General features: G+C 41.7%; 1 protein-coding gene across 1 annotated transcript in view; it reads right to left on the bottom strand.

Moving 5' to 3' along the window:
• The window catches only part of RSBN1L (round spermatid basic protein 1 like), a 48,973-nt gene extending 36,291 nt beyond the window's left edge, over nucleotides 1-12,682 (bottom strand). The window contains 7 exon segments of the mRNA XM_029958079.1: nucleotides 1,035-1,148; nucleotides 12,092-12,145; nucleotides 12,148-12,237; nucleotides 12,240-12,289; nucleotides 12,291-12,401; nucleotides 12,403-12,493; nucleotides 12,496-12,682. Coding sequence (XP_029813939.1) covers nucleotides 1,035-1,148; nucleotides 12,092-12,145; nucleotides 12,148-12,237; nucleotides 12,240-12,289; nucleotides 12,291-12,401; nucleotides 12,403-12,493; nucleotides 12,496-12,682 — 697 coding nt within the window.
• Nucleotides 12,683-25,035: the final 12,353 nt, after the last annotated feature.

Genomic DNA, 25,035 nt, shown 5'->3' with positions numbered 1-25,035 from the left:
CCCTACACCTGAGAGGAATAACCTCATGAACCAGCATAGGCTGATAACCTTCTTCATGAGGTGTTTATACACACTGAGGAGATCCCCCTGGAGCCTCTTCTCCAGCCTTCTAGTCCCAGCTGTCTCTCCTTATAGCAAAGATCATACAACAGACTCATAGAATAGTTTCTGTAGGAATAGACCACTGAAGGCCATCCAGTCCAACCCCCCTGCAATGAGCAGGGACATCTTCAATTAGATCCAGTTATTCAAAGCCCCATCCAATCTGACCTTGAATATTTCTAAGGATGGGACATCTACCACCCCTCTGGGCAACCTGTTCCAGTCTCTCACCACCATCATCATAAAAAAATCTTCCTTATATCTAGACTGAATCTAATTGTCCAGAGAGACTGTGTTGCCTCCACCCTCGGAGACAGTCTGATAGTCCTGGGCAACCTGCTCTAATTGACCCTACTTGGAGCAGTGTCAGACTAGGCCCCTTCCAGCCTCAACTACTGTACAATTCTAACAATCAGTGGACGCACAAGTCATGTGAAAACATTTTCTTAACGACATTCCTTTACAGAAAACAAAGTTGAAGAAATTAGCCAAAATTAAGGCTGCATGTTGCATGTAACATTTTAGTATTTGACAAAGTTTCTGAATTACAACTCCTTAGTTACTCAGTTTTGTAGACATAAAATGTAACACATTCATTTTTCTTCTCCACAATAAATAAAATGATAACCTGCATCTTCTCTGCAGTTATTGAACAAGGTATCACCAATATTATTCCTTGAAGTACTGGTCTTTCCTAATACTACTAATGTATATGCAACACCATGGTGACAGTTTTATCTTTCATCTCCAGCACCTAATACATTTGACAAAAAAAGTAACATCTACAGTTAGGTTTTAACTTGCAACCCTCATACCAACTAACTAGAGAAAATGGCATAAGCTAAATGAAAAACACAGTATTGAAACCCAGTATCTAAACACAAATATTTTAAAAACTTAGAATGAAAAAACACTACATTGTTTGAACATACCTTTCTGCAATAATTTGATCTCTCCGTTTTCTTTCTTGATTTCATTCATTATTTTATGCTTCTTCTTCTCTTTTTGCTTCTTTTCCCTTTCTTTAACTTTGTCTTTGATTTGAGCTGAAATGTAAATATTTCACAATTAAGTAGGAACAGTAAATTAATTGTCACATACATGTTTCACATTACTCTTATGTAAGCTCTATTAAGAGGATAAAAGGAGGAGTTACAAGAAAATCCCAGTACTTATAATATGAAAAGCTAATATTTATCTGTTGTATAATCCAACATAAGCTTCTTTAACTCAGACAAGTTTTGTTTCTGTTATGTTAGAACTGTACACAACAACCCAGCAAATTAACTGTAAACAAGTTAAAAATTTTTGCTTACTGCTATACCTTCTGCTCTCATTTTGCATCTGAAGTCAGCTCATTCCTTGAAATTCAAATTACATGCATTTCATAAGAATTGAGGGGAAAAAAATACTATAATTTGCATTTTCCTGGGTGCACATCTACACTGGAAACCTCGTAACTATCTACACATACTCTGAACTTAAAGGCTTTTGCAAGTATCTTGGAATGAGACATCATTTGTCAGCTAAAAATGTTTTACATTATGTTCACAGGCTGCACTAATGCAGTGACATGTAATTAATCAAAACACATGAAATGTACTGTATTTGCACAGTCAGTGTAATTCTCTTGTGCTTCCCCTGCTTACCTACAATCAGCAACAGCTCACCTGAGTAGTCTCATTATTCATTTACTTTCTTGTCAAGTCACTCCATGTTTTTAAATCCCTGACACACAAAAGCAGAGCCTTTAGGCATGCTCTCTGCATGTAATATACCAGACCCGTAGGAATTCATCATTTCGAAAGTAATCTTTTCAAGCCGAGTTTAGATTCACTTATGAGGCCAAGTATTTAGAGAAGTCAGATTTTACTAGGCTTATATGCACTGCAGCCAGCACTTCATGCCTCCTGTCTTGGCCTGAAGCCAGTACCTGCTCCAAGAGTATACTGAGCTTTTTAACCTCCGCAGGGAAAGAGGAAATCTGATTTCAAGCTTCTACATAATGTTATGCTTCAGAACGCTTTCTCAGTAATATAGCTGAGGCAATCCTGATGTTTTATTCATGGTACTTGCATTATAAACCCCAAGTGGAAGCAAAGAGAAATCCAATTACTCTTCCTTAAGCATCAATATAAAATAGAAGCAGCAGGTATCTTCACTACTAACATATCAGAAATATTCCTCAGTTCCAGAAGGCTGTACAGAGTGGCCCCCAACCAAACTACTCATGAAACATGTTAATAAAGGTGCAAGGAGTTGACAGTAATGCACATAAATGAATGCTTTAACAATGACTACACAGCATTCATACCTTTCCTTTTAGGAGTCTTGTAGTAAGGATACAGAAGTCAAACCCTCGCAGTTGTCAGGGTGAAGGGAAGAATGTATTTAAGGGAGAGTCTAAGAAAGTAAATAAAACCCATAAGAGATGGCAGTTGAGACATGCCTGTTGTCTACCCACAGATCAAGATAAGCAACGTGAAGAGAAGAGAAACTATGCTGGCACAAAAATAAGGAATCAGGTAGCTGTGCTTAAAGCTGTCTGAATATCTTTGTTCTAAGTGACTGAAACAGTCAAGGCCAAGAAAAACCTTCTAGCAGCTCAGTGAGAAGGGATGGATGACAAAGCAGATTTGTGTATAGCAGACCAAGGAAACTCAACAAGTTTTCCTAAGCAACACAAACCTTTCTAGGAATAGGTTAAGCAGGCATAGACCTTCCTCTCCAGCTTGTCTCTACCCAAAAAGGAATCCCTAAGTTGTAAATCCCCAGCAACTCAAGAGAATGAAGTCAGAGATAAATTGTACAACAGGAGTTTAAGTAACACTCTGAAAGCAGACACTCAGCAAGTAAGCAGTAACACCAGGCTTGACTTATAACCTGCGCTGAATGCATGACTCATCCAGGATTACAATTATCATGGGAAGACCTAGATTTTATCTCCACATTTTGGTATGGTTAAGAGGCACACTTGACTTTTGCTATCATTTACAAACGAAAGAAAGACTGAAGAGTATATACAAATGCTGAGCCTTGCTGAGAGAGGACAAAAGACTGAAAGAATCCTTTACTGCCAGCTCATGAATAGCATCACAGGCCAATGAATCTTCCAGCTTTGTCAGAAGCAAAACATAAGGACTGAGAACAAGCCAAAACCTTTTCAAGAGCCTCTAGTTTATTTTCACATCTAGAAAGCAATTAGCAGAGTCAATGGCGAAACCTTCCAGACAAGAGAAACAATGGAAGCATCCTGTGACCTCCTCTAGCAACAGCCACAATCATATCACACCTCAAGCCATTGCAAATGCAATGTAAATGAAGCTGAGGAAGGTTTGAAGTAGAGTTTACTTAACTGTTTCCCTTCTAGAAATTACAGTACTGTAACAAAACCAGTCAACAGTCTGAGGCAAGTAAAGAACAGTTGAGAATCCCAATTTAAATGTACAAATTTTCAGATTTCCTCTCTCAAAGCTCACAGAACAGATTAGCGATAGTAGTTCTTAAAAAAAAAAAACATAAATATTGAAATAAAGAAAAAATTTCATACACTAAAAAAAATCTCTGTCAAAATCAGTCATTCCATGGATTAACACTTGAGCTTAATTCTCAGGCCAAATGTCTTCAGTTTACAAGTATTAATATGTATTTTCTAATCTGCCTTGCAGAACTCAAACACGACTCTCAAAATTCTGCAGATTATTCTCCTCGGGGATAGATATTCCATTTCAGAGCATCCTTGGAATGCAGGGATAAAAAATCAACCAAATTATTTCATTATTTCATTATTAACACAAGATCTACTGCAGCTCTACAAGCTCTCTATGCCCACTCTACAAATCAATAAATTTAGAAGCATCCAACAGTCATTATAGTCAATAAACATGATGGTAACATGCCTACAGCACAGACACCTTACAAGGAAGGGCAAGTGCAATTCTCCAAGCACAGTCTCCAAAACTGCAGCCATCACACAATGCTGCCCAATAAAGCCAATGCAGCTCAATACAGGCCTAGAACTCTGAGACTTTCCAAAATGCCACAGACCAGTATCTCACTGAGTATCTTCACTAAGGCAAGGTAACAATTCCCTTCAGCCACACATAATTTCAGGCCAAATATCGCTTTTTCAACCAAGAAACATGAAAATTCTTCACAAAAATCCTGCTTTAAAATGAGTATTCCAACATTAAGCAATGTACAACCTACATGTCAGGGAATAAACAACTAACAAGTGAGGTTGGTAAGAGAAAACAAGAAAAACTTGTTCCATTGAAGTTATGAAAACCTGGAATGCTCTTGTACAGCTTTTTTGACGTTTACCAGTAGGAGCTACAACTGGTCTCCATTTCATTTGCAGGGCAACAGGATCACAAAGTAGTAAAAAGTGACAGATGTTTATGCTAAGCTTTCCATGTACACACAATATTCTGCAGTCAGCCTTCACCAATACTACTCCTAACAAATAAAAAATAAAAAAAGCTTCTTGAGCTGGTGAGGGAACAGGACGAAATGAGTCCTCAGGGAAATCATGTATCCCAAATACACAGACTTCCTATGCCTTTACATACCTCTAAAGACACTAAAACTAAAAGCCAACAGCTTGAAATAATCTGTACCCCAGGGAAAAAAGGAAAGAAATCTTCAGGAATTTTTGCCCCTATCAAAACAAACTTTTACTTTGCATAATTTTGACAGAGAGTTACACTGCTCAGGAAATAACTGGTAACAGACTAAACAGAGTTTGTAAATAGCCCTTACCAGGGTTAAAAAAAAAAAAAAAAGAGAGAAATTCCAAGTACAGTAGGAATCAGCTATGCAAGTCCAGTAAGAGCTGGGCTCAATCCTTAGTTTTCAAGTTCTACTGCCTGGCTGGAGGGAGAAGTCTTTATTACTACAGAAGTATTTATAATTCTTCTGGCAAATTGACCCTGGCTGGACACCAGGTGCCCACCAAAGCCACGCTATGACCTCCCTCCTCAGCTGGACGTAGGAGAGAAAATATAACAAAAGGCTCATGGGTCAAGTTAAGGGCAGAGAGATCATACATAATACCAGTTACCATCATGGGCAAAACAGACTCAACTTGGGAGAAAAAAATTAATTTATTAGCAATCAAAAGTAGAGTGGGGTAATGAGAAATAAAAATTAAATGTAAAAACCACCTTCCCCCCCACCCCTCTCTTCTTTCCAGGCTTAACTTCATTCCCAGTTTTCTCTAATTCTTCTCCCACAATGACACAAGGGGACAGGGGATGGGGGTTGTGGTCAGTTCTTCACACATTGCCTCTGTTGCTCATTTCTTCTCCTCTCACTCTACCTCTGCTCCACTGTGGGGTCCCTCCAACAAGAGACAGTACTACACAAACTTCTCCAATGTGAGTCCCTCCCAAGGGCTACAGTTCTTCACAAACTGCCTCACTGATTAAGAGATTTCCAGATGCCTCATTCAAGTTCACAATATGAGTGTCACCACAAAGTCCATGTTCTTTGTTTTTGATGTCACAGAAACAGTACACCCACCCATGAAAGAAATGCAGCAACAGTAGTATATTAAAATAAAAAGAGTGCTACATACAGATAGGAAGAGTTCTATTATGAAGAAGTGTTCTGCCTCATCTCCTAAAATGGCATCCGAAAAATGCTTTCGCTTTGCAATGACTCCACACAATTAACTGAATTAATTAAGAATTATATACATACTTCCTTCTCAAATCCAAAAGCTTTTATTTTTTCTGGATGTTGGGCTAAGTAAAAGAAATTGATGTATTCTGTATTTATACGTTAAACAGCCATTTACAGCTAAAGGCTATAGTCAAAGTCCTCTGTTTCCTAACTCCAGAGATGCCTTTTCATAATGACTGCAGTGATTTCCTGCAGTAGTAAATAAAGGAATCCAAATTCACAGAACACACCAATCTGACTTCAGATATTTAATCAGATCTTTGCCTCTATGGTAAGCTTTCTACAGACAAAAAGGTAAACCCAGTACATGCTCTGTAGTGGATGGATTACATGCAACGTGGTCACTGTCAGATTGGAAAATTCACACCTTGAAGCCGATGCAGGAGCTCAAGCAAGTCCATTTCAGCACTGAAAGAGGTGAGATGTTCAACCCTGTCAGATGCCAAAAGCTGCAGCTGCTTTGCATCAGTTTTCCAGATGGTAATCCACATTAGTAGTCAGTCATAGATTATGTTCAAAGTATTCTGCCTCTCTCCTCTGTTTGATTTAAGGGCTGTCACTGCATATGAGGCAAAATATTTACAGACTACTGCTAAGAGACATCATCAATATGGATAACACCAACAGCAGTGTAACTGAAAGGAAAGGGGGATAAGAAGGGGAGTACAAGAACATCAGTCACCATTCCTTCCATCAGCACTCTGTCCTCACTTTAAACAAACACCCATAGAAATAAAACCTCAAGAAGCCATGCTTAACTGGTTATGCAGATACATGAAGCACATTTAACACCACTATGTTAACAGCTTTGACACCTGCACTTTTATTAGGTCCTACAAGGTACACTGCAGAGCAGGTTTCCTGACTTAATGAACATGAAAAAACCCGTATTTCCAAGACCAAAAAAAAAAAACCACCCCCAAAAATGATAACTTTCATGTTCCAATAACCAGGAATATCTGGCTGACACCCCTTACAGTAATTTACGTTTAAAATCCAAGATAAGACTAAAGAAATATTCTTATCAGGTGAGAACATTTCCCCAAGCTCTTCAGTGCATGGAAAGGAAGTCAGACCCCTTTCTGAGTGAAAATACTTCCAAGAAACTGAATTCCAATCTTTACAGTTCCCAGTTCCTCCAAGCTTCACGCTTCTAAGGAGACTTTCGACATGCGGAACTGAACGAGCCAAGTTTAAGCTCCAGCACTGGGGAGTTGCATCAGAAATCAGTAACAGAGAACGTGACAGCTGCAAACAAGGCCTTCACAAGAGGTTTCAGATCAGATGGTTCAGCCTCCTGATCCTGTGTCAACTAAGAAAAATTATTTCATATTCTAAAATCAGAGCAAGCTTCTGCTGTGGAAATTACACATAAAGCTGGATTCTGGGGTAGAGGAGGGACTTTGTTCTCCAGCTTAGAAGGTGAAAGATTTTGTTCTGCCTAGCAAAGCTTCCGGTTATCTCACTGAAAAAGGGTCAGGGTCCCTCAGGAGAAAGATACACTGCTCCAAATTTATCTCAACAGCGGACACTTACAGTTAATGTCACTACCAGCTCTGAAAACTAAACTGCATATACATCTCAAACATCTAAAGAAATCTGAGAAGTCCCTCTTCCTGTTGAATACCACACTCAAAACCCTAAACACTTGCTAGATATTGCTGCTTACAGTGTGGTATCTAAATAGAAATATATCAAAGAATTCATAAGAGAGTGATCAAGAGGCCTCACAAGCATGAAAACAACTGGTGAATTTAAGGAGTTCAGCAGAGGGAAGAGGGAAGTGAATTAAGCCACATAGTACCAAAAAAAAAAAAAAGCAAAGGAAATGGAAGCTAACAGAAGGAGGAAACATTTAGCACAAGAAAAAAAGACAACAAAAGCAGCAAGCTTCATGGCCCCAGTTCTAAAGAAGGGAAAAAGAAGAAGATCCAAAGCTTTCTCCAACCTACTTTAGTAACACAGACTATGAAATGAGCATTCCACTGGATGCAAACCAAATTTAACCAGACCGAAAAGTGCAACTTCTTAAAAGCCAAAAACCCAGAAGTGTCATGCAAGAGTTATTAGAAGAATCAGTGGGAAATGCTCACCTGAAATGTAATCTAATTTATCCTTCAAAGACAGCAAGAGAAAGAACTGGGGGAGGGGGGCAAAGGGAAAAACAAACTAATAGGAAAAACAAGAGTTACAGCACCATATTCAGCTTTCCTGCTCATGGGGGAATCCCCATCTGCACGTTAAAGATACCAGCCTCGTTTTGCAACTGCTTGTACACTGAGGTAATCAGCAAATGGATCACTGAAGAAAAAAAGGAATTCTGTACACAGAAAGGGCAAGAAAAGCAGAACTGATGGGTCATGCAACTGGATTACTACATCTTACTGCAAGCCTGCAGACCAAAACAAAAACTCTGGGCAGGTGTCCTCTGATGAAGTGGGGAGCGGCTGAGCTGAGCTTTGCACTGTTATGAAAACAATTTCAACTATGAACTGCTAGAGCAGACTATCAGTTAAATGACTAACTGAATCAGCACAGTCATAACCTGAAACAGCAATCACTTTTGTCAGATTCACACCATGTTTTAAAACAAAAATATTGCACAACTTCTAGTTCCACTATCAGAATGTACTTGACAAGTGAAATTTAAGCTTATTTTAAACAGCCTAAGCCTTGTATACAGAGGATAAATCGTACATCTTGCAAAAGGTTCTTTCAGGTTCTGTGCATGCTAGATCATCATCTCAGAAGGGTTCACTGAACTCCATTCATTTGATGGAATCACAAGTTGTAAGGCTTGGTTATGACTCTGCAACTCAAAGGTCTTTGCAATAAATTAAAAGACCAGAGAATTCTTTAAATGAAGACTTGTTCAAGGAAGAAAATATAACCATTTTGAAGAGCTTTAAACACATCATCCATCTTGGCTATTAGCAGGTTTAACATCTTCCTATCACTTAGGAAAGAAAGGTGCCTCAAAACTAGGCTCTTTTATCTAGCAATCATTGTTGCCAGCAAAGGACTAACATCAGCTCCTCTCATCAGCACTTTTGAATGCTAGGTGAAAAATCTTCTCACAATGTCCTCCTCAATATCCCTTATCATCATCACAGTAGATAAACTAGAATTAGGAAAATGCAATTGTTACTACTCCAAGTCTTATGATGATGATTTTGCAAGGCCAGATCTCTCACTCCACAGCACTGCACACCCTGATTCCCTGCATTACCTTGTCTACACTACAGACTCAGCAACCTCATGAGACAAATGTTGCCATTCTTCCCCTGATCCCCCTAGCTCTGCTCCTCATTGTCTCTAATACTGAGATCTGTGCAGGCCTTCACCAAGGTAAAGCTTTTTCTCCTGGCATCTCAACTGCCCTATGGAGCAGAGCAGGCACACAGCACCCTCCTCCCCAGTCACAGGTACTGACACTCTTATCGGAGCAAAGCCAATTGTGAATTCCACTCCATCCCGTGTGCCCACCTGCAAGGCACCTCCCCTTTGGCTGCAAAGAGGAGGATGGATTTTTTCCACCTTCAAAGTCTCAAAACAACCACGGAACTCCTACTCGTTCCACCTGCTTATCTCTTGGTATTTCTGCCTCTACACCTCTAGTGTCTGCACTGGCACTGTCTCCTTTCTGACAGGTGCAACACTGATACTTGTATCAGTTCTGAAAGCTATGAGAGAAAAACAATCAATACTCTTAATTCCATGTTGCTGCTCATTTTCCACTGCACCAAGACAAAAAAGGTTATTCAACTGCAGACTCCAGGAAGAACAGACTGCACTTGCCTGCATTAGGTCAATTTTTAGAGTGCGTTTCAAGCTGCAGGGTGACAGCTTCTATGAACTCATCTCAGTACACCTTAAGGGGCATATTTTTTCCTACTCCCCACCCCTCACATTTTCTGTGTGTGCAAACCTCTCAGCTACTTTAATTACACAAAATCCTCTAAACTCATCCTGAAGTTGTAACTGTAGATTGACTAAAATTTTCCTTCTTCTTCCATCCTACCCTTTGCTAACCCTCCTTGCCTTTTCTACAGCACCAAAGTATAATATTTTTTGCCCCAAAACAAGATCAGAATCACTTTCCTCTTACACAGCTTTTGCTTTTCCTCCCTCTTTCACGTCAGTTTCTCAAATTCACTCATTATATGCTGCAACCACAGTCCCTATGGTATCTCCTTCCAGTCTATGCCACAGTTTCAGTACTCCTAAGCACAAGCCCTGCATATTTTACCCTCCCACCGTAATATGTCATTCCTAGTTTTCCTCTGTGCTTAGGATTCTACATGCCTGCCCCCCAGCCATTCTTTTCTCCCTGCATCACAACTGCATTTCTCCCTTCCTCTCCGAAAAGTAAATTATTCACAGGATTAACAGCACAAACCTGTTCTTTAATCTACAGTCAAATACTGAACCACCTTTAAAAGGCTGGCTGCTCTCAGCAGAAGACACAGTGGATCCTTCACTTCCTTACAGCCTTCTCTGCAAAAATATAGTCTAATGAACATAAAGTTCTTAATTTATATGAGAAATTATGCCACAAAATTTTAGGTATAGAAACTACTTCCTTTAAGCAGAAATCTGGAGACTCAGATGCCAAACACTTGCTGTGGAAAATTTATGTGTTGCATTAGGTAGGTTTTCACAAAATAAACGAGAGGTAAAAAGATCTGCTCTGAGCAATCAGCAAGTAAAAAGTCGAGAACCTGTGTCTGTCAGCATTTAAGTTCGAAGAAAATATCCTTTCCAGATACAAGGTGCAGAATCTCCTCTTTAAAGAAAAATCACAACAATTATTCAGTTGACACCATCAGTGTCAATTTCTTTTACCAATGTGAAAAAACACTTCATTATTATACATTGTTACATATTGTTATTGTAATATGGTTCCCAGAGATTTATTAACATGACTGTGTAACAGTGGTAGGACACTGTGGCAATCTTATTGAATATGGTTATTAATTACACAGCTTTACTAGAAGGATATTGGGTCAGCTTCTTAGCAGCTATCCTTGAAGACAAGAAGGCTTCACCAACATAATTTCTGAGCATCATTTCTTAAGACTTTTTCCAAGTCGCCTTTTAACAGGAACAAGGAAAAATGCACTAAAATGGAATACTTGAAAGCACTGAAATGAGATACTTAAAAACCACTTGTATACCACCAATCCAAATACTCTAAAAAAACCCAAAAACTAAAAGGTAAGTAAATCATACACCAAGATGCTCATGGAAATTAGTGGAAAATGCAGTAAGGTACCCAGACAATATAATCAATAGACAAAAAGGCATATTTGCTATTAATGAGATTTCTCTACATGCTTGTCTGATCCTACAAACACAGGCCACAATCAAAATAATCTAAGTCTACACAACAGCTACAATTTATCTTTCCTTTGAAAGAAAGGAAACTTGCTTAAACTAGGTAATGGAGCACACGTTTCAAATTCTTCATATTTCAATGTAAATGCAAAAGCATCAACATCTGGTTTAAGGTCACTGGAGACTGGGAAAGGACACACTGGAAATAAAAGCATGTATTCTTGCACTGTCTTCATATATTCATGCATTGTCTTTTACTTCCCAAGATTTATTGTTGATCACAGTCAGCAGGAATCCAAGCAAGAATCTGGCCCAACATCTTGTCCTACCTCATATGGCCATTTTTGTCCAGCACTACTAATGAACTAACCCAACACTCCTCCCCTTCTCCTGAAGGCCTCGAGCATTTCTTGGAAGATGTGATCTTCAGGAAATAAAGTAAACCCGAAACAGCAACTAAATGAGAATTCAAAAGTCCAAGTATCTGAATTTTAAGAGCATGTTCTCTAGTACTCAACGACTTACCCTGTAAAAATTAACAGACTAATAAACGAGATCATTCAGGGTTTAATTTTAAATGGGGGGGAGGGGGGTTTGAAACGTGTTCTCCGTTTTTCCCTCAATTCAGTTTTGTTCGCAGATCTCTAATAAATTACTCGGCACCCTTATTTCCCTAATAGGTAAGAAAACCTAAGGCCTCTGGCAGCTTCTGGCTGACGCCATCGCTAATTCCACACCCCCTTTTTTTGACAGGATTGACGGCACTATGAGCCGCCGCTGCCTTCCCACGAACTTACACAACGCCGGCGGTGTGTGACCGGGTCCTGCACTGCCCGCAGCCCCCAGCCCGGCACCACAGCCCCCTCCTGCTCCCGCCGGACACCTCCGCCGAGCCCCCCCCCCGCTCTTCCTGCCCCTTCCAGCGCTGCCTCCCCGCCCCGGGCCGCCCGCGCGGCCCCGCGCTCACCTTTCGGGAACAGCAGCTTCACATCCCCGTTCTCCTCCCGGCTCAGGCCCCCGCGCCATCTCCCGCCGCTGCCGCCACCACGGGCAGCGCCCCGTGCTTCCTCCTCTCCTTGTCCCGCTTTTCCTTGGGCCTCTTGGGCTTGGCGCTCCGCCGCTCCCGCCGCCCCCCGGCTCTGCCGCCAGCGCCAGGCGGTGCGGGGTGGCGGTGCTGGTGCTGCGGGTGGGACGAGGAGGGGGAGGCGGACGGCGGCAGCAGCACCGCGGGCGGCAGCAGCTTCCGGGGCAGCGGGGCAGGAAGGCGAAGCCCCCCGCGCCGCCGAGGGGCCCGAGGGCAGCGCGGCGAAGCCCCAGGGCGCGGGGCCGCCGTAGCTCGGCACGACCGCGGGCAGCGGCTGCTTGGCGCTCCGCCGCCACTGCCGCCCCCTTCGCCGTTGACGCGCTTCGCGCCCTTCAGGCTCCGCTCCTCGGCTCCCTTCACCTTCTTGGCGGCCGGCTGGGACCGCGGGAACCCTTCGGTCCGGGGCCGCCCTGGCGCCGAGCGGCTCCTGCTCGGGGGCGCCGCGCCACGACCGGGACTTGGCGGCTCCGCCATCTTGGGCTCCGGCGTCTATTTACTCTCGGCTCGCCCCAACCGACAGCGCCGGGGGGCGGGGCGGCTGCCCAGCCTCGACCAATGGGCAGGGAAGGCGCCGGAGTGACAGTGGGAATGACCAATCGCAGGGCGGAGAGGGGGCGGGTCCTGAGGGGATTGGGGGCGGCGGGCTCGGCTGAGTGCGCAGGGAGCGGCGAGGGGGGCTGACGGGGCGGGAGGGAGAGGGGTGAGGGGACGGGGACGCGGAGGGGACGGCAGGGCGGGGGAGGCGCCCCCGAGAAAGCCGTTTGTTTGGGAATAAGGAAGGTTTGAATTAATGCCCACCCCGGGCGTTTCGTTAATACCTCAGGTTTTGGGCTTCCCCTGCTGTGGGGACCGCTGACTGGGATGCCGGCAGCCCCCCGGGTTGCTCCTGAGAAAGGCACTTGTTTGGGATGTAAGGAAGGTTTGGACTAGCGGTGTTCCCGGCGGATGCATGGTAGCGTCCCGGGAGGCGGTGCAGCTGGTCCCCCGGGATGTCCCGGAGCCGGGAGGGTTGTTCCATCCAGCGCTGAGTCCCAGCGGCGTTCCTGGCTGAGCCCGAGCTGTCCGCGCTCTCCTGCATCCCCGGAGGAGGCAAATAAAGCCTGGAAGCCCTCGAGGGCCCGATGGGAGGAAGGCAGTTGCTGCCGAGGTCAGCGGCTGTGCGGGATGCCGTGGCCATCCCGCCGGGATAGGCGGGATGTATCACCGGCGGGGTCACCGGCCGCAGGGCCTCGGGAAAGGGATGGAGCTTATTGTCCCAAACTGGAGCCCCCGAGCCGTGCCTTTGGCACCCACAGCTGCCACAGCCGCGGTTCGGGTGCGGACCGAGATGCCCCCGAGTCCTCGTGTCAGTAGGAAGCGCCACGGAAATAAGCAGAAGGTTCCTGGAGCGCTGGCGTTGCCGGGCTCCTGCTCTGGTCAGTCACTCCCGAGGGGCTCCTCGCTGCGGTGGGAAGAACAGCGGCGCTGCCACATTGGGCTGTACCTGGCAGACTGCAGCCGGATCAAATTGCTCTGTGCAGTTGTGTACGTGATGTATCAGCAGACAAACAAGCTTTCAAGATTGGATTTTTTTTTCTTCACAATCCATTTTCATTTGAGCTGACACTGATCAGCCTCAGAATAAGCTCCTAGTGCTTGGTCTATCCCCTCCTGTGTTTCATTTTCTTTGGAAATTGTAAACCAGATTGAGTGCTGTTCAATGTTCATCTCAGCAGCAGTGAGGAATAAATTTTCTATATCCAAACAGCTCTGCTTTTTCCTCAGATGATTCAAGTTTCACTACTATGAGAGTGTTACTTGAAACTGTATTTCTGGGCATGATGGGGAAAATGGCATCTGTGTCAAAGCACAGGAAGAACATTTCACTGCACATATTCAAGCAGGAGTAAACTCACATCCAATCCCAGACTGAAATCCAGGTGCAAATCTGTCCCTACCTATGTAGACCGGTAAAATATGATAGGCCTATGAGTATGAAGGTCAGCTTCCTCAGAAATGTTTTATTTGTATCAGTAGGTGAGAAAAACCTGTGCATTTTTAATAGATGTGTCCCTTTTCCATGTTAAGTAAAGGTGACCCATCCACCTTAGTCAAAATCAGTGATTTTGTCTCAGTTGATGTTACAGCTGCCATGTCATGCATACAAGCCTGTGGTATCCCTATATACCAGTCCCTCATGGACACTGGATTGTGGTGACTCTAGAGTGAAAATTTGAGGCACCTCATGGCACTGTCTCAGCTTCACTTGAACAACCATGTTCGTCTTTCTTCTATGCTGGTATTGATCTCAAATCAACAGTATACTAAGTTCACTCAATAAACTTCAGATAAGCCAGAACTATATATTAACCTCTCACTTTCAGGGGCTTTGAAAAACAGAAGAGCAGCATTTCTTTTATTTTTAACTAGATTAAATCCATACGCTTGCTTTCAGTTCAAGGAACTTAATCATAACCTCTATGAAATGCCAAGAGAACAACCTAAGAGAACAACACCAGTTTTCTCCATGCAGCAGGCTCAGCAAGATTTAATAGGCTAATGAGGCTAGATAGCTGTATAAATAGTTGAATATCTTGATATGTGCACTTATATCAATGTTAATAATGAAGATAAATCTTCATATTTCTGAACTTCTTAGTCAGACTGCTGGATGTATAAAAATTGCATTGAATTATAAAGCAACACATAAATATGAAAATAAATACGAAGACAAAACTGGTGGGAGGAGAAGTCATAACCCTACACTAGATGTAAAAACTGACAAGTAACCTAATAAATGTGCAGCAAACTTTAACAGCTGACAATATGCTACTAAACTTAGGTCAAGCTGAAGTTTTCCTTTGCTTTTTGAAGTGGTATAGTGTGCTTGTAAGCATAAGCCAAGTTTTTATTAGCGAATTCTTTATAAAATTCAGCTGGAGCAAGATGACAGAGTACCTATTACATGTAATTGCTGCTTGTTGGAAAGCAGTGTGACTAATGTTTGGAGGTGTTGCTGCTGCTATCTCATACCCATTTGTCACCAGGAGAAGTTACAGGGTGTTTGAAATCCAGGAGCCCTCTCTGTGTGTGCAGCAGCAGGACTGCTGCACACAGGCAGCCTGGAGGGCATGCTGGAGGAGAGAGGAGTGGGTGTTGTCCCTGTCACTTGTTTTGTCACCAATCACTCAGATGCCTTAAAGTGCTCCACCACACCTGTGGTGTGCACACATTCCAAAATATTAAAATTAAATTTCAGGGCGTCTTCCGTACCACTTCTTTTTACTTTAATTAAACCTCTGCCCGCTGGCGCATATACTACAGGGAGACACTTCTGAATGACACCCAGACAAGATGAGAAACACCAATACTGTTTCAGAGTAGAGTGTCTTTGAAAAATAGGGGTAAATACAAGCAGTATACCTTGTGTAAAATACAGGTTAGAGTCACAGATTTGTTCTGTTAACTTAGTTTAACAGTGTTTGTTCACTCTGTGAAAAGAGTGGAACCTATATGCTTAAAATGAAATTATACAATTCTGAGAAACACTGTCAAAACATTGCTCCCTCAAAAGAAACTACTACAGAGAAATACAGTAGTGTCTCATGTCACAGCTCCAGTGCCTTTCAGTCACTGCAGGGAGATGTGTGAACTGGCAGAGCCTCCGTGGGGATCTGTCCTTGGTGGAGTGATGGCATCACAGTGCAGAGTCCCCAAACACAGAGACCAGGGAGCTTATCTATTTTTGCAGAAGCCTTAAAACTGACTATGGAAACGATATCATTGTGCTTTTGTCTATAATTTTACATGCACTTAGGGAAATCCATGAAGATTTTCTAGACATGAAAACCTAAACTAGGCAAAACTGTAAAAACACCAGGCACAAGGCAGTCCAATATCCAACATACATTAAAGATAAGCTTCCCAGATTATTAGCCTGCTTATTGCAAATGTGTTGTCATTTTTTAGAATAATTATGAAATACTGATATAAATGGTTATTAATCAAAACATTTATTTGAATACCTATCTTGTTTCAGTAACTAAGGAAGCTAAACAAGTTAGTGTGTATGCTCACCTAAACCCAGTCTCATTTCAGACATCTATAAAATAAAAAGCTGAGTGTAAGTGCTGTACAGAGGCTGAGTTACAGTGTTTTGTCTTTATGCTCAGCTGCCTACCAAAGTGATGCTCTGTAACCTTACTCAGGTCTTCAAATAGAAAAACCGTTTTCAGAAATGTTATTTAATCTCTTTGTAGTTCCAAGACTTTGCTCTCTATGTGCTTACTTCCTTGGTTTGGCATCTGCTCAGTTCCCAAGTAAAGCATGGAAATAATTGTGCCAAGTGTAAATTGAAAACATTTGATAACACTTAAGACATCCTTATGCTGGTTTTTGTCTGCAAAATTAGCTAAACGTAATTCTTAATGCTATTCATATTTTCTTGCAACTCATTAAAAGTCAGTTAGTTCACCTTTGGAAATGGAGGTGAAAACTAGTCTTATGTGCACAGAAATGTACCAACAAAGGCGGTTTCATCATACGAAAGTGTGATTTATTTTTTAAAAGAGCCTCATTTTCCATAGTCAAAGTTTTCATAACAAATAATGACATATCCAAATACTTCTGCAATTACCACTCAAACAATTGAACTAAATGAGGGAGTGGGGACTAACTTGGCTCATAACTGGGAGCTGCTGACAGTGTGACAAGCCTTGCTGCAGGGGGGTAGAATTGCTTCCTCCTGCTGTTGTCCTTCACAAGGGACAATATCCCCTCGCCTAAGGAATGGGAATGGGAACGTGCAGCCTGGCATCTTTTAATTAAAGAGGTGACAAAGGTGGCATTTATCCTAAAAAGCCTTTTTTTTTTTCCTCAGAAACAGTGGATGTCTCTGCACTGACTGCTGAGGGGTAGTGGGTTAGACATTTGGCAGAGGGGCAGAGCAGACAACTGGGGACAGTCATGTTTTTTATTATGCTGTTCATCTGCCAACACTTTATAGAATCCATAAAAACCACAAAAGGGAGTTTGCACTTCAGGGAGGATCTACAGTACTTATTTCTTGTTTAATGTTTTTTTTCAAACAGCTACATATTACTGCTCTAACAGCTCTTCAGATTTTACAACTATTTTTCTCACTTATGTTTAACATATGAAACACCCCAGCTTCTGTATTTCTTTTTTTTTTGAAGTGTGATATCAATCACAGCAATAGAGCAAACTTGGAAGGTCTTGATATATACACTTCAAGTGATATCTTCTTGCAGTTGAAAAGATAATTTGCTTTGCTGTTGTCTTCATAGCGTCCAAGAAAATTTAGACTATTTGAAAGGTCTTTTGGATTTTTCAATACAAAAGGAACATAATGACTAAAACAAGTACGGAAGCAAAACTATATTTCTTTGCACAAGGAGGGGAGAAGGAGAAGGATAAAAGTCTTAACCATTTCCTTATTTCAGTAACTATTAATTAAGGTATTAATTTTCTTCAAATGAAGCAGCTGGTTTGTGAGACTGGATTCTTTACAGATTAACAACCTCCTCACTGCAATTTGAGATACCTGAATTCCCTGCTGTGCTGCACAGCTCTACACAGATACTTATACAAGTAATAATTTTTTCATTTCCCTTAGAATCCACTACCGTTAGAGCCACCTTCACCTAAATTCCTTCAGAGTCTGTCCACTCTCATATTCATTCTGTATATCCTGGCTGAATTTTAAAAATACAATACAGAGCCTAAACCTTGCAATGTAAATACCACTAGAACAGGGCTGCTGCTGGCCCTGTCCTGGGTGAACAGGAGACTGTGGGAAAAGGGCTCTTTCTGTGGGTTGTGCCTGGAAATCACCATCTTTTCCACTTCTTGATGCTCCAGCTGCAGGCCACTCCAAACATCACAGATAGAAGGACCTGCAAGTCATCCCCTTGCTTCAGCAGGCACAGGGATCAATAGCTATTTGCTATAACAAGGAGTTACAGCAGCTGCATTTCCAGGAACAACTACATTTAGCTGTACCTTCCTGGGCAGAAAAAAGCCCCAAAGCTAATCCTTTTTTTTCATATTGGCTTGGAAATTCTATGGGAGCCTTCCAAAAGGAAACTCTGAGGACTTCTCAGGTGATTGTGGATCTGGTTTAGTTTTGATTAAGGGTTTTTTTTCATTTAAATTTTGGCATAGCCTCAGTTATATATATTTAAGATACCTTCCCACCTAAACCATTTTGTGGTTCTATGAAAGAAAAGCCACAGACTCTCCCAAAGTAAACTTCAAAATACTTATTCCTTAACAAGTACTTCTGGGAGGTATGCATACCCCTTATTGTTACCACAGTTCAAGTCAATGAACTGAAATCTTATGGATTTACAGGTGGTTTTTGTTCCCCTATCCCTAGAGGCTTATAGAATGACTAACAGATCATAGAATGGCCACAGAATGGTTTGGGTTGGACGGGACCTTTAAGATCATCTAGTTCCAAGCCCCCTATAATGGGCAGGGACATCTTCCACTAGACCAGGTACCACTAGACTCAGAGCTCCATCCAACCTGGCCTTCCTTTGGAGTACATTTAGTTCTAGGAAATTCAGGTCTTGTTTTTAGAGACTAGCATTCATTTGTAGAGTAGCAGTTTACATTTTTAAGTGCATATATAAAAAAAATAAGCAGTTACTTATAGGTAGCAGCTAATCTTTCACTGCTCACCTCACATAAATATCTTGTTCACATAAATATCATCTACATGGAAAAATCCACAATAAAGAGCTTTCAGTCTATTCACAAATTTTATTCTACAGCAGAGGCAGCAGCTTTTCAGATCAGTGGCCTTGCTGATTTCTGGAAACAGTTAGTTGAAGACAAACTGTTGCAAGTAAAAACGCATTTGCCATGTTGTCCTTGAATTTTCTCAGATGCATCAATGTACCTGGAAGATAATTGTACCTGAAGTTTCTAGACCATGGAATTAGGAAAGGATCTCACAGTGATCTCAACCCTAGATTCCCTACTGCAGGCAAGGTTGAAGTGGAAGATACTGTACTTCTCATTAAAACATATTTACATTAAATAAAGTCACCCAAAAAACTTCACATATATGTACTGGATGGCAGTTAGGGGCTTTAGGATCCACTCAGGATGGAACAAATAACAGCGTAAATCTAACACAACACCATCAGCCTCAGATCATGGTCTTGAAATGGGAGATAACCTGGCTCCTCCCAGCCTGTTTACATGAAAACCCAGTTGTACCCTACCTTGTTACTTGTACAGTCTTGCCCTGGCTTAGAGGCAGGAATGCTGAGCCTACATGATGGATAGCCCCATTTCCAGTAAATGTGCAGGACACATTTGTCATCTCATCACAGACTCTAGCCCAGAGGCTGCTCCCAGTGAGCTCCCTCATGCTGGTCCCCTCTGATGCTTGGAGTTAGTGAGGAGGGAGAGAGAAAAGCAGATGGAAAAAATGCTTCACATGTAAAATGGATCTTAATTACTGAAAAAAGAGACACTGAAAAATGCTTGTTTGATACGCCTACATAACACCATTGAGATAAAAGTTGCAATAAAAACTCCAGCCAGCCTTCTGAAACGTATAACTGAAGTGTGCAGCAAGTGTAAAAGAAGTGACTTACCCTGGTGCCCTCTCTCTGGATCTTCCTATTACATATACTTTGGTATCTAGCAAAATGAGGATTTGTTCCATGGTTTTAAATATGAATTTAGATAGGTGCTTGATGTAGCACTATAAGAGTACCTTTAATGAGTTATGAGGAAGTCCTTAGAGCACACCATATGTTCCAGAAGTGGTGAGGAGAGGAGCCCTGAACTCCAAAACACAAAGCATTCAGTTTAGTGGCAAACACTGCTCCCTTCCAAAATACTTACCCTGTGATCCGGGGACTGTGGACAGGCCCAAAAGAGGAGCTGCCTCTCTAGGAGCCAAACCCCTCCTTGAGGCAGGATTGAGCTCAGTCTTGTAGACTTATGTGGAAGATCTACGAGAGACTTTTGGCTCACGTAGCCATTCTGAATTATCACTCAGAGAAGGTTGGCAGGTACCCGAGGTCTAAAAGAGGCCTGATATCTTTTCTTATTTTAATTACAAGACTAGACATCCCCTTTCTTATGAATCAAGGAGTCTGAGACCATCCTCCCTATCGTGGAGTAGCTGCCTGAGTGAGGATTCAGTTTTTCTAAATAGAACATGTGACAGGCAGAAGTGGCAGATAAGTAAATTCACAGCAGCTTTGACCACCATACTGTGTCCAAGCTATAAAGAACTAATTTATCTGTAGAAATATTTTTGCAGGGTCTGAAAACTTATTTCCAAAAAGAGTGAATTTAGGTGAAAAAAGGCCACTTGAGTAGTGTTCTTCCCAGCATCACTGAATTTGTATTGATTTGCTGTCTGAGGACATAAAAGGGGAAAGAGCTGCTCAGCAACACTTTTCAGAGCTGTTAGGTGTCTAGTTAGGAGCTGTTAGGTGTCTTGCTAGTCATAAAGTATAATAAAGGTTGATTTACATTATAAAAAGAATTACTTGCATTGTGTCCTTCTTATCAGTGATTTACATGTCAGCAGGCAGATAAAGATGCATTCATTATATGGCAATGGTATCATAAAGCTCCCCCATTCAGGTGTCACTTTGAGGTCTCAAAATCTATGTGACAACAGATGGCTTTCTGAACTTACAATTCTTCATCTCTCCCACCCAGTGCAGGACATTTCAAGAGTCAGTTTATCCTTATTAAATCCCACCACCAATTTTTCTCCTACCCTAAGGAGAAATCTTTCCCTGGGCCTGATCAGGCAAACCCAAGAGGCTGGTATTCAATTGCACATTTTGCAGAAACTCAAACCCATCAATTTGTTTAAAGAAGAGTTTCCTTGTGCTGCATTCCTGTTACCCAACCACACCTTTCTGCCCTTCTGAGGAGCTCACAAAACTGGGAACCTGCTCAACAAGTTCACTTCAACCTTTTATTACCCACAGGCAAAGGCAGTTTCCTCCCTGTACTTGCTACAGTTCAGCTCTTCCTGCTTCTCTCCTCCAGGGCTACTGTGCTCCTTATTCTTCCCAACCCTGCCACACTCACTTCTTACTGCACACCAAGCAGAGACCATGACATTTTATGAGCATGTTTTGGATCACTTTGTCTATCCAGGCAACTTGCTTCAGTTTTGAAGTTCTCACAAATTACTTCCCACAGATCTCATAACCTGAGCTATGAGTCATTTTTTAATTAACTGTTATAAAAATCAACATACAAGTGCTTTTTCAGAAAAGCTTGACGGTATGGGCTGTTCACATTAATGGGAAATGCAACCCTAGATTCCCTACTGCAGTTTACAAGGATGGTTATTTTAGCTTTTAATTATCTCAAGTGAAACAGATCAGAAGCTACATTACTGTTTTTTCAAAAAATTGCCAGCCTTTCACTGGTGGGTTCAACTGTGTCCAGATACCAGAGTAACACATGGAATTAAGACTGTATCAGACCCAATCCTTCACTTGCAGCAGAATAATGGTGTTCAGTGCATTCAGGAGTGAAATCCTAAAATGAGAAGTGAATTGGGCAGTGCTGATAAATTGTGTAAGCAATATTGCAAAGTTAAATATTCACCATAAAGCATATCCATATTGGAGATACAGCAAATAAAAGAACAGCTAAAGCAAATGGACACCTGGCATGTTTCCTCAAAAGATTTGTGTCTTCATCCTGCCAGCTTCTCTAGGCTCATTTCAACAATGAATATACTGTTTAATGTGAAAACAGCAAGAAAGAAAATACAAATTTGAACAAACATAGCAAATATTTGGAAAAACTCAGATTATTAACCTGACTTTTTTTTGTCCTTTTAAGATTAGGCCAGAGATGTAGCAAGTAGATTATATACTGGGATGGAACCACACACCAGGCATCTTCTGGTGAGGAGTGAGCAGAGTCAAGTACACAGAAAAGCTCCTCACAGTCTTTGATACTCCATGTTTGAACAATGGGATCCTCTTTGATCCAAGTCCAGCTCTTCCTTCGACTTGACAGTCAAGCTCTCCATGGGATTTTGGCACTACCTGCCCAAAATATCAATTTCCTTACCTGCCTGTGATCTTTTACATGAAGGACAGTAACTCTGCAGATCAAAGTGGGAACTGTAGATGTGAAAGACAACTTCCAGCTCACTAGCTGAAATCCATGGAGCTCAGCCATGCTGCCAAAGACAGAGCTAACCACTCTCCTTATGAGTGTCCCAGAACTGCAAACACTGACACACACACTAAACCCTGCAGATGAATGGCTGCATTGAGTTCCCTATGGCTGTTTACACACACAAGGTAAGTAACTTTATGGGATTTAAGCTGAAATGCAAAACTAATTTCTTACCTTGGCCTCACTACAGTAAGTTTTTCATGCAGATACAGTGTAATTTCAGAGGCAACAGTCAAGTTGTTAAAGAAATCGACTGTTACAGCAACAGTGACCAAATAGGTCAAACCAGAAAATGTTTTCAGCTAAGTCTCTTCAAGGAAAGACCATTTACCCTAGCAGTTCAGATTGTGAGATTTGAGCACACAGGCAAACAACATTTTGTTTACTCACTGTTTTAAGACTGCAAATACTAACCTTTTGCCGCGTAGTCTTAGAAGTGATGAAATGAAGCATTTGATACAGATCTCAAGGACACCACAGCATTGAAGCCAAGAAAACAGTATTTTCTACCTCTGTTCAGCCCAACATTTGACAAACCTGTGTTTTAATAAGTGCATGCACTGAAACGGTTAGAAAAAGTCACATCAGAGAGAGACTGCCTATTACTGGATGCTACTAAGCCTATTATAACCACTTTGCAGACTTTCTGTCTCAACAGGCTCAAAATACACTGAGGGTTCCAGGGGGGCAGTCAGTGCGTTGCACTGGCTTGTCCCAGCTATGCCCTGTCCTAGTTTCATGTGTTCCATGCATTCAGCTTTGCATTTTAGCCCACACAGGATAACCTTTCCTAGAAGCTGTTTCAACTCCTCAGAGTTGAAGAGCATTTTGAGATTATGAGAAAGACCCTTCTTTGGCGAAGGGCTGCAGTAACTGCAACTTGTTCGTTCATACTGTGGAGATGCTACTCCTCCCTCAAGCGTTGAAAAAATTCACAAAGTAGTTGGGTGCAATTGTATCTGCTTGAGTATTTGCTCAGTTACATTGTCCAAAATCCTTAACTCCTTGTTCCTCCTCAAACTCCCCTTGTGATATTCATTACTAGTCTTTCCCTAGTCCAATCCTGGCTTGCTGGGTTCTGTGCCAGGGTTATGCTGCAGGCAAGAGCTTCATAAGTGGGTGCTTCCCAACAGTGTGATCTACAGCTACAACAACTACTCTGGGAGCAGCGTGGGGTGATGGCACTGCCCAGTCACTGTGTCACACTTAATCTCGTTCTTTCTTTTAGAGATCTGTCTCCAAAGAAACCCAACCCAGTAATTTCAATGCACAAACCCCCAGAGATAATTCTTTGAGTTTTTAATTTTTCTGCCCAGCTCCCAAGTTAGAAACTTCTTTAAGGCAATTTATATCTAAACACAGCAGGCTCTCCTAACAGAAAAGAAATAAAAATGCTGACATAATGCTCTAATTACTTACCAAAATAGAACTCCACCTGCCAAATCAATGCAAAACCTAAAATATGCTGTGTAATAGAGATAAGCGATGATATTAGTAGAGGTCAGCTTTATTCTGAGACTTGAGAATCCACATTTCTAAAACACGGAGAACTCATCCTTCTTTTGATGTGATAACTTACGGCATTATTTGTTCAATATTAATACATTTAGAAAAAACAAGAAATGGAATATTAGAAAAATACTGAAGGAACAAACAAGCTAATGCAGTGGTTATGAATAAGAACAGCTGGGTTGAGTAGCATTACTTTGCTACAGTGATCAAGTCAATTGTATGCCTGAAAAGCTGCACTTCAGAGATTAAAGCTGAAGACTGCTTTCAGAAAAATTAACATGGAAAACTGGAGCTAAACAGGTTTGATTTCAATACATGTACGAAATTACTTGATCTAGATCTGTATTCAGTGATAATTTGCAAAGGATACTCTAAACTCCTTTTGATTCCATTTCAAATAAACCACAAGGAAGGGTCTTGGTTTTGTTTTTGGGTTTTTTTTGATGGAGTTGTTAAGATTGGATAATATTTCCAAGTTATGATGTGAAATTCCCCAGCATACAGCACCCAGCCCTGCAGTTATCTCCGTACCACCCACAAGAGTGAATACAGAAAGTAATGACATTGAGCAGGTTTCACCTTGCACTTAAAATTGTCAGCTTATCTGAAATACAATAGGCGAAAATATAAAACTCAGATGAATGTAAGCAGGCAACAGTGAGTTGTAAAACAGCTCTGTCAAAGGGCACAGAAATTCATACAGGACAATTGCTGCTAAAGCAAAGAAAGGCTGCAAAATTTCTGTGACAAACTCAGTCTGGAATATGATCCAAATCCATGCAAATCTAAGGGAAAAAAAGATGAACCCGCATGTTCTTTAATTAAACATTGCCAGATGGCCTGTATATAGTGCAAGGATTTGGGTCAGCCTTTGCTCTAAGTGAAATTCATATGTGAAAAGCAGAAAATCTACTACCTGCACAGTTCTGTATTTGCATGGTAGAAAAATATGGAAATGATCCTTGAAAAGCACAGCCAAAACATATTTGGAAATTTTCTTATTTAAGTTCTTTTTTCCCCAAAAGTTACAACAATTTTGCCTGTCCAGGGGTGATGACAGCCCGCTTTGCATTACAAAACTGCAGCTCTGTAAGAGTGAAAGTCTAAGCTAATCATCTGCAACACGA

This window comes from Manacus vitellinus, unplaced genomic scaffold, assembly GCF_001715985.3.
Source record: "Manacus vitellinus isolate BGI_N305 unplaced genomic scaffold, ASM171598v3 scaffold_13_pilon, whole genome shotgun sequence".
Classification (NCBI taxonomy): Eukaryota; Metazoa; Chordata; class Aves; order Passeriformes; family Pipridae; genus Manacus; species Manacus vitellinus.
The sequence above is the reverse complement of the archived record's forward strand: the minus strand, read 5'-3'. Positions and strand labels throughout refer to the sequence as shown.